This window comes from Xyrauchen texanus, chromosome 13 (genome assembly GCF_025860055.1).
Source record: "Xyrauchen texanus isolate HMW12.3.18 chromosome 13, RBS_HiC_50CHRs, whole genome shotgun sequence".
NCBI lineage: Eukaryota > Metazoa > Chordata > Actinopteri > Cypriniformes > Catostomidae > Xyrauchen > Xyrauchen texanus.
Genome location: NC_068288.1, coordinates 32,359,193 through 32,375,920, shown reverse-complemented (window position 1 = coordinate 32,375,920; position 16,728 = coordinate 32,359,193). Strand labels below are relative to the sequence as shown.

Below are 16,728 nucleotides of genomic sequence, written 5' to 3'. Positions count from 1 at the left end.
TGTGAGAACACTTAATTTATTCAAAATGATTCAGTACTTCTTATGATGTTCTGAATATCTTCATAAAGCAATCACATTATTTCAATTGTATTGCTAAGTGTTGCTCTAAGAAAAGCAAGAACTTAACATGGACTTCTAAAATCATCCCTCAAAAACATTTTAGTATGCCTAGAGCACACATATTATTATGTACCTACACAATATTTGGCAGGTGGTTTTAATGTTATGGCTGATCGGTGTATTTAACTGAACTTAAGCATTTTCACTAGATTTGGCCTTCTACAGGAAGAAGTGGAGAGCTTGAATATTAAGACCAACTACAGATTAATTTTCTTAAACAAAAGTCTGATGTGAAACACCAGATCACACGCAAAAAATCAACAGATTGAATCCTTAAAGTTTATTTTAAGCTAAACTGAACATTAGAGTTCAGATAGGAGCTTTGTTTCTATTGACTGTAGTTGGAAGGTACATTGGAAGGGTGAAAACGTTCTATTTGTAGTTAAAAGTTTTGGATTTGCTCACAATAGCATATACCCATAAGAATAATTTCTTGGTAATCCCATTTTGGATGTGTTACAACATTAACAAACAGTAATGCATTTTATGGTTTTATTCCACTACAGAAGAACTAATGCTGCAACAAGTCTTCTCTGCATCACAATTTCACACTTGGCTGTTTGTTTTTCAGTTTTGAATTTATTTAAGAATAACTTGACAATCAAATGTTTTAATTCTCAATATCAAGTTCTGTTCCCCCCTTTTATGTTAGCGCCATCAGCAGTGGAACAAACCACAGTCACATTTAATATGCAAGAGGGAAAAAGAAAAACAAAAGTGTAGAGGGCATTTCTAAAGTGGGGTTATGCTGATTCTCAGCATAAATGTTTGGCACAAAATGATAGTAGTAAAATGTGTGCCAAATTCCCCTAAATTTCCTCCAACAGTATAGCAATTTGGGTCAGACACTGTGCAGAGCAAAACAAAGCAACTCAAATATAAACAGTTTCATCATGGTGCACTGCCAATTAGCTTTCATTGACTAAAAAGTCTGCCATCTTGAATTAAAACAGAAAGCAAAATGAAACACTTTGAGGAAGCTGGGCTGAGCGAGTCTTATGGAAGGGTTCGATTTCTCTTTTGCAACACTACTCAATTTTTGTCAGGAGTGCACAGTGAGTGTAGACTGATAGCAAACAGATCAAATAGAGGAAAAAAATAAAAAAAGCGTAAGAGAGCAGAGCTCTGAAGCAATATGCAGAACACTGGCAATAAAAAAGCAGCACAACTGGCCAAGCAGCATTACAAACAATGCAGTTCCTCAATAAATACAGATTCCTGGAAATTAAATTGAGACAGGAGCTGCTCTTTACCTTTGAAATCATTGCTGCAAGTGCACATGGACTAGGGAAGACCTTTTATACATATGCAAAAAATAAATGGCAAAAGGGCAGATGTCAAAAAGAAAAAGCTAATAGACATTCTGAATTTTGAGTTAAGTGCACTTTCACATTTCAACCATAGTATGACAATAAACTTCCACCTCCTTCCTTTGATCTTTTTGTTTTAAGTTTAGATGGTGATCAGTCCTGCAGGTGTTGAAAACGTCTAACCGTCCCTCCTTTTTATGAATTGAAACCAAAGAATGAGTCGATTTCCTGGCAGACATGACAAAAGAGATTTTATCCCTTAAATAAATAATGCTATATCTCAGTGCATACAAAAAGGGAACATTAACACTTACATAAGAGGGAGAGAGCCAAGAGTCCAGTGTGGTTGTATCAACTATTTAGGCACAGGTACACGGTCACCAGAACTTTCCCATTTTAACCCATTTCAAGTTGCCTTACATTTATACTTGATATTTACTTTTTAGTTGTCGATGTAGCGGATTTCTCCTTTGACGGACAAATGAAACCTCTGAGGGTGAGTGAGTTATTTTGCTGATCCTGGTGCCTCAGAGCATGCCGAAGCCTTTGGCGTAAGTGATGGCTTTCAGAAGTCTCTCTTTTAGTTTCTCCTTGGTGGAGTATTCAGGGAGGAGCAGCACATTGAAGCAAGTATGAGAGGTTGGTAACCTGATCATATGAAGAGAAGAGGTAGAGAAATGTGTTCCATGTATCTGACATTTACTCAAATGATTGTGGTAAAACTGTAACTCTGCTTGGATGATGCCACTAAGTAACAAGAGTAATAGCTCAGTTTGGAAAAAAAAACGTCCGTGTTGACATAAATGAAACAATGGAATCTATTGGGCAACTGTTGGTTGTGTGGTTTCCCCATAGACTTCTATTGTAAGTGCATCATTGTCAACATATATATATATGTATATTTTTTTTTTTCTGGTTGCTGTTGTTCTGAGAAAAAATATTTTCTTTCTCAACCTTTCACTAGGAGTTGGATTTTTCTTGATTTCATCACAATGAAAGGTTGAAAAGTAAATAAGGGTTATTCAATGTCAATCAACCAAATTTCAAAAACATCCCCAACTGAAATTTGAGATTTTGTTTATAATTTATAAGAAGATAAACATAAATGATAATGAAAGCCAAAATATTAAATACCCTGGATCAATATTTAATGAGTAATCCAGTTATTTTGGAAGACTCAAATGTCTTAATAATAGTTCATTTTTGGACATTTTGGATTTTTGGAGATACTGACATTATTGTTTACATGAGAACAAATAATAGTACATTTCTAGTTTCATCATTATAGGTATAGTTCACCCAAAAAAGAAAATGCTCTCATCATTTACATACCCTGATGAAATCACAGATGTGTATGACTTTCTTTCTTCACCAGAACACATTTGAAGAACTATAATGTCTTAGAATGTAGGTCCTTCAAATGCAAGTGAATGGTGATTTCTCTTTAGGAGCTCCAAAAATCACAGAGAGTCAGCATAAACATCATCTATATAACACCAGATGTTAAATTAATGTCTTCTAAAGTGACATGATCACTTTTGGTGCGAAACAATATCAATATTTAAATACTTTTTAACTATAATCAAATGCTTCTGATAAGCTTCACGAGAATGTAGAGTTCAAGCGTTCTCTCGTGTGACGAATTCACGTTGCCACGATACAGACATTTTCACGTTCTCCAGTTGGTTGAGACATCCAGGATAAGCACACAAATGCACAATTGTGTGTAAAGAAACAGAAAAATACAGATCTAAACCAAAATCAAGCAAGCTACTGTACAGCGTTCCTCCTACTCACTTCTAAACAGCGCTGCTCTTCCGGGTGTGACGCACGTGCCTCAGTTCTCATGTGTTGCAAATGCGATTATGTCACTCAGAAGCGCATTCCACTGCAGAACGGAAGCATGATTTTAAGTTAAAAAAATGTCCTTAAATATTTATATTTTTCGGACCTAAAGCGATCGTGTTGCTTTAAAAGACATTAATTTAACAGCTGGTGTCGTATGGATGATGTTTATGCTGATTGTCTGTGATTCTTGGAGCTTCAAAAGAGAAATCTCCATCCACTTGCATTTTAAGGACCTACCGAGATAAGATATTTTTTTTTTTTACAATTTTCTTCAAATGCGTTCTGTTGAAGAAAGAAAGTTAAAGTAAATGAGTAAATAAAGTGAGAATTACAATTTTTGGGTGACCTCTTTTAATTGTTCTTCAGACCTTAAAAAAAGACAAGAAAAACTAGCTTCATAACCTGACCCACATTTGGTTTTCGTCCATTGAAAATGGGTAACAATTCATGGATGGAGCCACATTGATGTCCCCATATCTCTGAGAATTAACCATATAGGGCCATAAAATAAAGACTAAACAAAACGGAAAATTACAGACACTCTAAAATTTGTAATAAATATTACAAATATGTTTAAAAAAATTCCAAACATTTTCAGGCTCACACCATTGGCATATAATGGAACAACAAAGGGCGCTGAAGTCAACTGATAATAGTAAAAGTAAACAAAAAGGAACTGTAGTTGAGCTGGGGACTACTGGTGAAGTTGACATGGAAAGACATGCCCCCCACCAAACAACAGTGGTTGACAATGCAATGCTACAGACAACAGTTCTAATAATGTATGGGGCAAAGAAAAAGACATCAGCAACTGACTGACAGTGTAGAGGCGCATTGCTTGCCATTATAGAAGTTACCTGTCTGAGTCAGGGCCATTTTTGGCGATAATCATCTTCAGTTTGCCTAAGCCTCCAACAGGAGCTCTATCTGTGCCAGTGGTGAACTGAAGAAACAGCCTCTTCTGCTCCTGCCCAAAAGAGTGCACCGTCTCCCAGAAATCCCTAGAAATAATATAAAATAACACCTCTTTTTATGATCTGCATCAACAAACGCCATCAACACCTTTTCCTCCACTTAGGTAAGTAATATGGTTTTTCAGTGCCGATGCAACATCAATCATCCATTGACAAAGTTGTTGGTAGATCTAATGAACGAACACTTCTAATATTGATCACTGCTTTTGACCGATAATCTCAGAAATCATCAATATATTGGCAATCATAAAATACAACTATAAGGTTAGTAACATCTTAACGCAGAAAGATCCACAAAACATGCAAATGCATTAAAAAAAGCAATACAATGTCACTGCATAATAAATAACATTCCATGTATCCAGAAAAAGTTGCAAAAAATTTCTATTTAATAAGCATTCACATACTTAATAATACAGGAGTCTTTGTTGTATCCACCATCATATTCTGTACTTTCTTCAAGTGCTTGAAAGTCAAGATTCTGTACGAGAAAAACAGGTTAACATGTACGAAAGTTCTGCATATGTAAGAACAGCCTGGAAGTTCAACTGTAGTCTACTCACCCTGCTGCCACAAATAAGCAGCTCAATTTCCTCTGATCGAAATAGATACTTTAAAGGAGACTCGTTAGTAACCATGTGGAATCCTCTTCTGAAGGCCTTGAACTGTTTCTCCACACTTTTGTTCAGCATGTACTCTGCATAGAGTGCCACAAATTCCTGCAGAGACCCACAGGATGCAAGACGTATATTGGCACATCTGAAAAGGTTTATAAATCTTTTAAAGTAATACTGGTTGTTTCTTTGAAAACTGGACGGACCTTTCTGTTTTCATTGGTAACAGGAATTTTGTCGCCGCCTTCCTTTAAATCATGCATTAGCGGATTTCCAAACAGGTCTGTCTGTGAGATCTGGAAGGTAATCATCATGTCGTCTTCTACATTTCCCTCATACTCCAGAAGATCCTTCAGACTCTGATAAAGAACCTGCAGAAACAGACCTCAAATCAGTCAGCACTACGATGAGTAGGTCAGGTCTACAGACATTTTAAAGGAGTGGTTCACACCAAAATGGCAAGTTTATCATCATTTACTCAACCACATATCATTCGAAACCCACATCGTTCTCTTTTTCTTCCCTGTGGAACACTAAAGGAGAAGTTAAGCAGACTGTTTCATTAAAATGAAAGGGGATAGGTTCCTTAAATGTTCCACACAAAAAAAAGTCTTATGTTTGTGCTAGCTGTTTGTAACTGTGTAATCCAATTTATCGGAGTATAGCCTTTTTGTTTAAAAGTGCAGAATGTACAGCTTTACTCTTGCTAGCCCTGCCCATCAAATGACCACTATGTGACAATGACAAAGCATAGACTGGCCCCAGATATTTTGATAAGCAGTCAGCATGTGCTAAAGCCATAATCATCCTCTCTGTTACTAAAATGCTAATGTATTTTCCAACATCCCCTCCTGCAGTTACTGCTCTAAATCTACCAGTGCGATGTACCAGTGAGGACAGACAGCTGTTTCTTAGAATGCCTCTATTATGACTAAGGACAGAAGATACACACTTAGGGGCCATTCACAACAAATGCGAGAGACACAGTGCCAAGAATAGGGCCGAACACATGTGTCTCAAGACACGTCTTTAACAGTTGAAGTTTTTGAACTATTTAACTCGGCATGGTGCCCAAAAATGCAGCGCTCCTGTGCGAAACAATGAAAAACCAATATGACGTGATGGTCAAGTACGTCAATCTAGTGCATGTTTACAAAGGAAAACAATTGAAAAACAGCTCAACTCAAATACGTTTGGAGTGAATGGTAAAAGTAGCTTTTTATCAAAACAGAATCTTACAACAATCCAACAGTTTACATGCAGTTGAGCCTATGTTTCAAGCAAGCCAAAAAACTTTGATCTTCAACTTTAGGCCATAGTTGCAAAGACAAGTTGACTATGAGACCTATAATTAATGCTATCATTATGGTCACCCCCTCCTCTCAACCCAACAGGTCAGGTAAATAATAGTTGTTACAACTAGTGGTCGACTGATATGTGTTTTTCGATGGATGATGTGATAGCTAGTGAGCAGTGTATGATGGTTTCCATTTACATGGTAAAATTTAATGATTGCACATGAGACATCTAAAATGTTCTGCCAAGTGGAAAAAAGTACTGCATACATGTGAAGAAAAAAAAAAGATAATTAAATCATTGGGTAACAGATCTAAATTTCTAGTTTTAATTTCTGTGTCCAAAACAAATGTTCTCATAAAGAACAAATAAATGTAACCAGGTATGTATTACCGGATGAGAGTCTGCAAGGTCTCGAAACGTTCCTTTCTTTCCCATTAGTTTTCTGTAAACCACCATAGGGAAGTGTACGTCAAGAATGCAATTATTGTAGATAGCTAGGCCCAAGACAATGCCTATCAAGGTGAACTGGCCTTCATTTTCAAATGATGAAGGGTTGTACCAGAAAAGTTTTGTGCTTTCATCATAGGCAAACATGCCTGTGGGTAAAAACAGAAACAGAATGCATAAGATAGAGCTGATAATTGCAATCTCACAATCACTGAAATCTAAATCTAAATTGAGGAACTATATAAGAAATACTAAGAGGAAATTTGTAATTTCTTATTCCAGATTTAATCTATGCCTATTAAGACATAATAACGTTACATTATATAATTATTAATTGAACATTAATCTATTATCGCACTCACTGAACTGCCTCAGAATGCATAAAATAGAGCCAAATGTTATGCTGCATACCTTAAACAGGAATGATTTATGACAATTACCTATATCTGGGTTAAAGATCTCCTCTACAACGAGTTGAAAGAACTCTTTGGATACTCCTCCTTCGTCTACACCTTGCTCGCCCTCAAACTCCACATACAGCTGTTTCTTCAAGTCTGCTGGGTTTTCCATGGCAATCATCTCCAGCTGAAACCAATTAGATGGACATGATCATGGAACACATTCATTTTACATCCACAAACATACCTTGCACAAGTGACATTCATTTTTGTCCTATTTGGTCATCAAAATGGTTAAATAACAAACAATAAGCAAATAGTTTTTAATAAATTAAAGAAATAGTTCACCCCAAAATATAATGTCATTATTTACTCAAACTAATGTGGCTCCAAAACTATATGACTTACTTTCTTCCGTGGAAAAACAAAAGGATAATTTTTCAAATGTCTTTCCTCTTCTGAAGCACTACGATCAATTGTCTTTATATGCTCATTTACTTTAATCAAACAATTAAAGGGATAGTTCAACCAAAAATTACAATTCTCATTATTTACCCACTCTCATGTCATCCCAGATGTAAATGACTTTATTTATTTTGCTGAACACAAAAATATTTTTTAGAAGAATATGTCAGCTCTGTAGGTCCTCACAATGCAAGTGAATGGCTACAGAAATTTTGAAGCTCCAATAAGCCCATGAAGGCAGCATAAAAGTAATTCATAATACTCCAGTGGTTAAATCAATATCTTCAGAAGGGATATGATAGGTGAGGGTAAACAACCGTAGGTGGCAATATGCTTAAAGAATGCGAATTGCCAAAAACTAAATAAGTAGCATGTGGAAGTGAAAATAGAGATTATTAGTAAAAAAGAACTTAAGTATTGATCTGTTTCTCACCCACACCTATCATATCTCTTCTGAAGACATTGATTTAACCACTGGAGTCATATGGATTACTTTTATGCTGCCTTAATGTGCTTTTGGAGCGTAAACATTTTGGTACCTATTTACTGGCATTGTGAGGACCAATAGAGCTGATATATTTTTCTAAAAACCTTTGATTGTGTTCAGCACAAGAAAGTAAGTCATACATCTTGGATGACATGAGGGTGAGTAAATAAAGATAATTTTTGGATGAACTATTACCATAATAAAGAGCTAATATCAAATAAGAATTAAAATAATAAATTGAGGGTGAACTATTTCTTAAAGTAACCAATTACAAAATGAATTGTTCCATGCAATTCTGGACCTACCCTGACAAGAGCATCATCTATGACGTGGTCTCTGCGCACTTTGAGTCGCAGATAGGGGTTCAGCTGTTGTCCCTGCACCAAACTGTAGAGGGCAGTAATCCTGCGCTCGCTGTACATACGGATCCTGTTATCATAGTACAGGCCTAGATTCTTTGTCACAGCATTAAGAATGAATGGGCAGGTCATAAAGGAGAACTTGCTCTCGGTCTCCACCTTAAAAAAGGTGTAATCTTTGTCCATTTCCAGCACCTCATTAAGCGGCTCATTGATGAAATCCTCAAAAGGGATAAGAGGTTTTCGGCAGTCTGAAGCACGAATGCCCAGTTCTGTTTCCAGTGGATCCACGCGTGGGCCTTTCTTATTCCGTCGTTCCTCTCCCAGCAGCTCCTGCAGTGTCAGCTCGCTGGACTCTGGGATCGGTTCGTCATCCTCCTCCTCATTGTGATCCGTGTCCACGTCGCCACCCAGCACGTTTGCATAGTAGACGATTTTCAAGCACTTGGTGGCTGCCACAACACCATCATCCTCATTGACCAGGTTGTCACTGCTGAACTCGTTGCTGATGACAGTGTAGGTTATAAGCTGCTGGAAGGTCTCGATTAGACGTCGGATCTGGTCTGCACCATACTGAGACCACAACCATGCAAGCTTGGCCAGAGCCGGAAGAGGTAGCTTGCTCATGGCCTTGCAGAACTGAGGCAGGGCGATCTCCAGGTATTCCGGACTGTGGAGGTTACTATTCTCCATGACAATAATAAAGACGTTCAGGTAATTAGGGTCGGTGGCGTACACATTATGATAGGTAAGGTCACACTCTACATTGGGCGACAGGTAGACTAATGCATTGAGGAATGCAGCTTCGATCTTCTCGTTTGATAAAAGTCTGTCGTACACTCTTCTAACTGCCTCAATGTCTACAGAAACTTCAACAGGGCCCAACTTTTGGACGTTGTTCTCGCCATTGGATGGCCCGTCTCCACTTGATGCCGAGGCCTCAGGTTCCACCTCCATGGCTGTGGATGAACCAGAGGCTGTCTCTTCCTCATCTCCATCTTTGTCCTCATCCTTGGCCTGAAGGGACTTGAGCTCCTCCTTGGTGTGCTGTTTCGCCTTGTGGAAACTCTGGACGAGGCTCTCTGCACTTGAGAAAACCCTACCGATGACACGGATTAGAGGAGAATAGTCTCCAGATTCACTACAGAGGCTCAAGATTTCATACACCTTCTCCTCCGTCAAAGAATTCAGATCTGTATGGTAAAGCATACACAAAACATGGATGTGGTAAGTTTCTTTAAAGCTGTGGTTCAAAAGAGAGAAATGACACAGCATTGTACTGCCTGCCAACATATCTGACATTACTACAGTAACCATAGTTTAACTATGGTATTTGTAGTAAAATCATAGTAACCACAAAATTAACATGGTTACTGTCATGGTTACTATATGGAAACACAGTATTACTGTTGTAAAACCATGACTTCTGCTAAAAGTAAACAAACAAAAAAAAAAAAATCACTGTGACAGCAGTCATGGTTACTACAATATTACTATAGTACAACAATGGTAAATTTTCAGTTGGGACCTTACCCAAAATAAAATATATATATAATTACTATCAACAGTTTAACTTAATACCTGAACTATTATGCTACATGCATCAACATTAGGTGCATTTCAAACTCTTTTTCAAAAAGGAATAACTTTGCGATTAAGATGAATACGAGAAGGACTGTCGCAACAGTGCTTGAGTGTTTTAATCATAAGTGAAAATCCCACATCCTTATCACCAGAGAAGGGCAAAATAACTTTGGCAATGCACACCCAAAACACTTTAGTTATTGTTTCATGTCTGTCCGAACTAAGTGTGCCTGCTTAAAAGCAAAAGGGAGTGTGTGCAGTTTCGGGCTCACCTGTAGCTCTGTGCATGCAGCGTGCTATCTTTCCCTGGTTGATGTCTATGTCAATTATTAATCATATATCAATACATCACCAGTATATGACACCCGCGTTGAGCGATGTCTACAAACAGAGCCTGTTTTGTAAACGTTTTAAACCATCACTGTTGTAATTGACTGCAAAAAGAAAATGTTCCAGATATGAGACTTGAATAGCGCAGGCAATTCTCTATCAGCGGCTCGTTTTCTCCACTTGCCATTTTCAAACACACACAATGCACGCAGAACTGTAAAGTCATCAAGTTGACCCACGTGCAACAAAGGCGGAGCGTTTCCGTTTACAGATCCATTCAGGTGCAATAGCAGAGGTGGTAACCGTTCGTGTCTATAGGACGTTTAGTTTCTTCGGCAAACCTTGTGCTCCAGATGCATCATTAAACTCGAGGAAAATCGTGGTGCAAACTGTTTATCGAACCGTGGTTCGATTGTGCCACAACCATTGTATGAACCATACAATTTTTTGTACATTTTTTTTTTTTTTTTTTTTTACAAAGAACTGTTACAACCCTAATAAAAATACCTTCATTTGTGTTCCACAGAATAAAGAAAATCATGTAAGCTTGAGACGCCTTTAGGAGGTGTAACTGATGAAAGAATTATAGTTTTTAGGTGAAATATTCCATTAAAATGTCAAATAAGTAGTCCAAATGACTGGTACATGATATTTGGGTCTTTTAAGAGCTTTGTTGGAGCAAAAGACTACAATTTTAACTGTTATTCACCGACAATCTTCCCCTCCGTCTGAGCGCACAAATCTGCTTTGTGCTTTTTTCAATTCAAAAATTGCACATGACCAATCAGGTCACTTTAAAAACATAATGGCAAATTAAAATTGATCACACCGGCTTCAGAAGACTTGGAATACAGCACTTTAATGATACTTTTGTGGTGCTATTTTGTACTTTTGGAGCTGAAAAAAATCCTCCACTTTCGTTACGAAGATCTCCCTTTATATTTTATGGAAGAAAGGAAAACATACAAGGAGCAACATAGGGGTTAGTAAATTATAACATTTACATTTTTGGGTCAACTAATCCTTTCAGGTTTAATTTTCCAAAAAGATACAAACTCTGAGAATTAGAAGCATAATTTTTTATTAGCACCCACTCCACAAGATCTCCATAATGTTTTAAGTCCAAAGTATACTTTGGATAGACGCTAAAGCCTAGGTGACTGCAAACAACACGTGTGATGCAAATTTCGACATCAGCAGGTTGCTTGAGCACTGAACGCATGCGGCCAAATTTTCATAACTGTGTGTACTCCGAGCGTGCAGTATGTGCATGCGTCTGGAATTATTTGCACTAATTAGTGGGTCCACAAAGTGGTAACACTCACAACTGAGCCATTGCGTTAACGAAGAAGAGCAAGATGTAATCGCTGGTAAACAACTGAAGATGGTGGATACAACAACACCAGATGTGCACGTCAAGAACGCACGTGTGATGAGGTCAGAAGATACCTGCATTTGTATAACTTGAGTCTGAAGGACTATCAAGACATCTTTATGGATCTAAACTCCTGAAGAGAAATAGTCCAGTATCTCATAGCATTTGTAGCATGCATGAAAGGCTGAGAGTTTGACTATACACATACGCAAAGCGTTCGCGTCAAAACCAATGTATACTTTGGGCTTTACTGCAATGCTCACCTCTAAAGTCCTCCCTTGTGGCTTGCAGGTCCTTATGGTTCATCTTCCCGTTACTGCACGCAGAGAAGTTGTGAGCTCCTTTGGCACTGTTCTCCGGGAAGACTGAACTGGCTCCTTTCTTAGAGGGATGAGGATCACACAGTTTGGCATTATTCTTATATAACTCCAGGGCCTTGATGGCCGCTGCATTGTTATCCATGCGCTGGAAACCCGGAGAAGAGCCACAAGCCTCATTCGTGCAGGCCTCATTTCCACAGCCCTCTGTTAACTGGTGGTAGTAGCGCTCAATTAAATGCTTTGCAGCCGCTCGCTTCCTGTACCAGACAGTCAAACAGGACAGCAGGGGGATTAGTATGGTTCAATCTCGAAAATAAGTTCACAACAGAGCAAATAGCACTCTACTAATCAAACTAAAAAAAAGAAAAATTGATTATAGCCAAATCAGTACCCTCCACTTCAGTTAGGAAACAGACATTAAAACATGACCACTGCATATGCACAAAACAAACTTACTCTCAAAATGACAAACAATTTCACTGACTATATTACAGACCATGCCATCAATACATATTTTAATATACAATTGATGATCGAGCATTTTAACTGAACAAGTGTTACAAACATATGCATATTGCTTAAACGCATGCATTATACCATACTGCATTATTAGAAAAGGTTTCTAAAAATTGGATGAAAGGAATATCCCTGCAGTAATTCTTACAAAACCTGTTCAGAAAATGCCCAGGGGTCCAATTTTACACGAAAATCAAACTAAACTAATTCGAAGTTTTTTTTTTTTTTTTTTTTACATTTTAACGAGTTACATTTTACCCATTTCCCGCAATGCGAAAAAAATATTGTCAATGTGATACTAGTTCCTGCAATGTGAAAAAAAAGAAAGATGTTTGAATTGTAAAATACTTAAATACGTCACAGTACTCCTTTGGTACTGCCTTTTATTTTTATATACTTTCATGAAAAATCTAAATTTAACGACAGCATTTTTTACCCCTGTAATGCATATCAGCATTGAAAACAATTTTGAAAATTCAAAATAAAACGTCTAGATGCTTTACAGTACAAATGTCTTGAAACAATGTCCTAAAAATAACAATAATTCCAATATTACAATGGACATTTTTTTTTTTACAGGATTTTTTATTATTTTTTTACTATAAATTTGGATTACTTTTATGCTGCCTTTATATGCTTTTTGGAGCTCAAGTTCTGTCCACCATTCTCTAGCATTGTACAGACCTACAGAGATGCGATTAGGGCTGCACGATTATGACAAAAATCGTAATTTGCCTTGATATTGTAATCACAATTGTTAATTTCGAAGAACAGAATTTACATAAAATTATTTTTTTTATGTGGGGCAATTTACAAACCATTTATTTATTTATTTAGTTTTAACGCCATGTCAGCAACCAGGCTATTCACATGGCAAACAAAGGTCCATCAATAAATATTTACAATATTAAGACACAAGATTCATACAAGATAAAAACTGTAAAATCTGTTCAGATGGTACTTTAAAAGAAAAAAAATATATATTAAACAAGTCTCTGTATAAATGCGTTTTCTGATAGTTCCAAAAGTTTTACAGCTCAGGAAAATGTGCTTGATGGGCATAGGGGTTTGGCAAGGTATGCATATGGGAGGATCTTCAGCAGTCAGTAAAAACGCATGTGTTAGTCTTGAATGGCCCAGTCAGCATCTGGTAAACACTATTTGGTCATGCCTAGATTTAAAAATGTAAGAGTAATTTATTATGGATCCTGGGGTTTATTTTGTATAATTTATTGCTGTTGAGCTCATTCCATTCTGATTTCTGATTGCCACTTATTGGTGATATACGAGTTTATTAATGGCTTGAGGTCAGAGGGTGGTATCAGACATTCAGAGATCTCCAAGTTTAATGCCTCTTTTGCAGCATATCTGCCTTTTAATTTCCTGCCAGACCAATATGTCCCAGCACCCAACAGAGGATAATGTTGAAATCCTTATACTGTATTCGATATATTTTAGTAAAAATGTTTATGATTATGGGATGATCAGTCCCCATGGATTCAAGAGCTTTAAGGCAAGACTTCGAGTCTGAAGCGATTCAAAAGTTCCGTCCTCGACCCTGCTCAATGCTTTCCTGTGTCAGTAGCAGTGCTCGGGCCTCAGTTGTGAAGATAGAGCTCTGATCTGGAATACATATGCCATATTGTTGATCTCCAATCACTACTGCTACTGATACACTGTTATCCATTTTGGATCCATCCGTGAATACTGTACTATGGAGTGGGAAACTACACTTCAATTCCAAGAATTCCTGTTGATACACATTGGGAAGTGTTTCTGCCTTTTTTTTTTTAAGCTGTGCCAATGCCATAATAATAGTTGGTTTTTTCTAGGTCTAGGCAGAAACTGTCTTATGTTGTCCAGATTGATGTTCAAATTCTCTAAGTATGGTTCAATCCATATTCCAAAAGGTTTGATCGCTTTAGGTCTTGCTTCATACAGATTAGAACATTCTGGTCGGAATACTGGTGTAAAGGCTCGATTTGCTTTAAGTGACTGCATATTGTAAGGCCATTTTCAGATGCCTATTCTGGAGGAAAGGTTCTCATTTTTTTATGTAAGCTACACCTCCAAAACTAAGAACTTTGTTCCTTAATTATTGCTGTCATTTCATTTTATAAAAATGGGAGCGTTTAAGTTTTGTTGCACCGTCACTGACAGGCTTATGTACTCAACAATCATGTCTGCGATCGGTTACAATGCTAAACCACTCAAAAACATAAATAATAATGTATACACAATTTTACTCAATGGGTGTAGATCTAAATGGAATGCTGTAATTTACACTTTTCACAATTGGTTAATTGCAGCAGCCATGATTGTAATCTCAATTATTTTTTCGATTGCGCAGCCTTAGCTGCGATATTCTTCTAAAAATGCATGTTCTGCAGAAGTCATACATGGTAATGTAAATGATGAGAACATTTTTGGTTAACAATTATTTTCATGATCCTACTGATGCCTACGTGTAGGCTTTTTCTTAATGCAAAATACAATTTACTACTATTTTCTTCTACAGGTTTTGTGTGAATCACCCCTTAAAAATGCTCTAAAATGCAGTTAGTCATGCAAAGAATCTTTCGCAAGGAACAAAAATTACTCATGCAATATCCAGTCACAATGTATCATAATAAAGCACATTCAGTCCATAGTTAATCCTTCATATCACCATTGTTATGGTTTCATTATAATCCTGAATTCAACACTGACATTAAGGACTGCTATAATGATAATGAAGAAGTTGTCTATGAATTATGCAAACTATAAGGCTCATAAGGGCTTTACAGACCTATGGTGTGGATATAGTTTGTACTGTACAGTGCAGATAATTAAGAAACAGCCTATGTATTTTGTTAAGAAACGCACTAAATATACGATTTCATGTAAACACCCACCAAAAAATGAATAAATAAAAAACACTGGCAATTTCCACTTCAGTATTCTAGCACAGCAAATAGAAGAATACTGAATAAAAACAGTCATATTATGTTGAAAAAACACAGGTATATAGACAAAGACACTTACATTAGACTTGCTTAAGGTTTCCAATATCACACTCCTCTACAGCTCTTAACCAAAAGGTTGTCAGGTAGCAATCCTGCATTGAACAGAGAAATCTTTTAACATTAAACCATCAGCCATATACTGTACATCAATATATTCACTGCTGTAGATATAACAAGCTGAATAACAATTGCTCTTGACCATTGAGAAACTCTCTACAGTTGGTAAACAAGCACCCAACGTGCTTCATGTCTAAAGAGGGACAGAATGTCAGCGTGGACAGTGTTTCAAAACTAGCTACCTACCGAACTAGACAGCATTTTGGGCATCCTAGGCACGTTTAGAATGTTATGATACCCAAAAAATGCAGTATGTCTAGTCAGCTCAATAGGTTTTGAGACACAAGCAATGTGTCAGTAATACGAGTAGAGCCGTATAAACCTAAACAGAACCCAGAACTAAAAACACACTGGGTGGTTTCGAAATGGTAACATCCTGTGTGCTGGTAAACACTCGTGCACTCCGAGCAGGAGGAGAGGCCGCAGAGGGACAGGCAGGGGGTATGACAGTGCACAAACACCTTCAGCCCCCCACATACACCCTCAATCTCTTATATATCACTTAAGACACATTAGTACACACGAGGCAGGCAATAATATAGTGTTTAGATAATGAACGGGGCGTTGAAGGTAGACGGAGTGCAACAGATCTAGTAACCTTGCAGCAACTATCACGAGGAATAGAGGAACAGCAAGAAAGAGCTGACTAACCAGTTAGCCTAGCTGGAGCTAACCATGATCTGACATTTCAGAGTACGGACGTATTTTATTTATCGAGTCTATTTGCACAATCGAACGCGAATGAACGACTAGAGTAGAAGTACTTACGCGACTGGCACGGACTGGTTTCGCTTGTTTACCAGAGAGCCCTTCTGTCCCTGCCCGGAACGCGTTAGCAGCGCGGCTAACTGGCCTACAGCGCCTATTAAGAGCATCGATCGGGTGCGATTTGGACGGGAGGAGCGTGATTGATTGTTTTGACAGCTTACTTGTGCAGGTGTTCTGACGCGGGCGAAAAAATCTGGACTCTCAACATCACAATCGCTCCAAATGCGGCGTGTATTCAACTCCAGCCCCTCCACAAAATATTCGCGGCCATCTTGATCGGCTGACGCAAAAACAGAGAGCTATCCCATAATGCACTTCAGGGGAAACGAGGACGACCATCAGCAGGGCTGCCAGTTTGATTTTGAATACCTTAAATAGCGAGACAGTGTACA

General features: G+C 37.7%; 1 protein-coding gene across 3 annotated transcripts; it reads right to left on the bottom strand.

Moving 5' to 3' along the window:
- Positions 1 to 445: 445 nt before the first annotated feature.
- On the bottom strand, positions 446 to 16,623 carry ube3a (ubiquitin protein ligase E3A). 3 transcript variants are annotated; one of them, XR_007971912.1, is made up of 12 exons: positions 16,498 to 16,623; positions 15,471 to 15,543; positions 11,874 to 12,187; positions 8,268 to 9,514; positions 7,053 to 7,197; positions 6,556 to 6,761; positions 5,073 to 5,237; positions 4,816 to 4,971; positions 4,660 to 4,733; positions 4,136 to 4,279; positions 1,745 to 2,078; positions 446 to 1,658 (listed from the first exon to the last, which is right to left on the bottom strand). XR_007971912.1 is itself a non-coding variant. In XM_052141419.1 (11 exons), coding segments are annotated over exons 2-11 (2,574 nt in total). In that variant the 5' UTR covers positions 15,473 to 15,543; positions 16,498 to 16,623; the 3' UTR covers positions 448 to 1,957. The 3 variants fall into 3 exon arrangements, 2 of the variants coding, with proteins under 2 accessions (XP_051997379.1, XP_051997381.1); XM_052141419.1 differs by having other exon boundaries at positions 448 to 2,078; XM_052141421.1 differs by having other exon boundaries at positions 448 to 2,078; positions 11,874 to 11,991.
- Between the last annotated feature and the right edge of the window lie 105 nt (positions 16,624 to 16,728).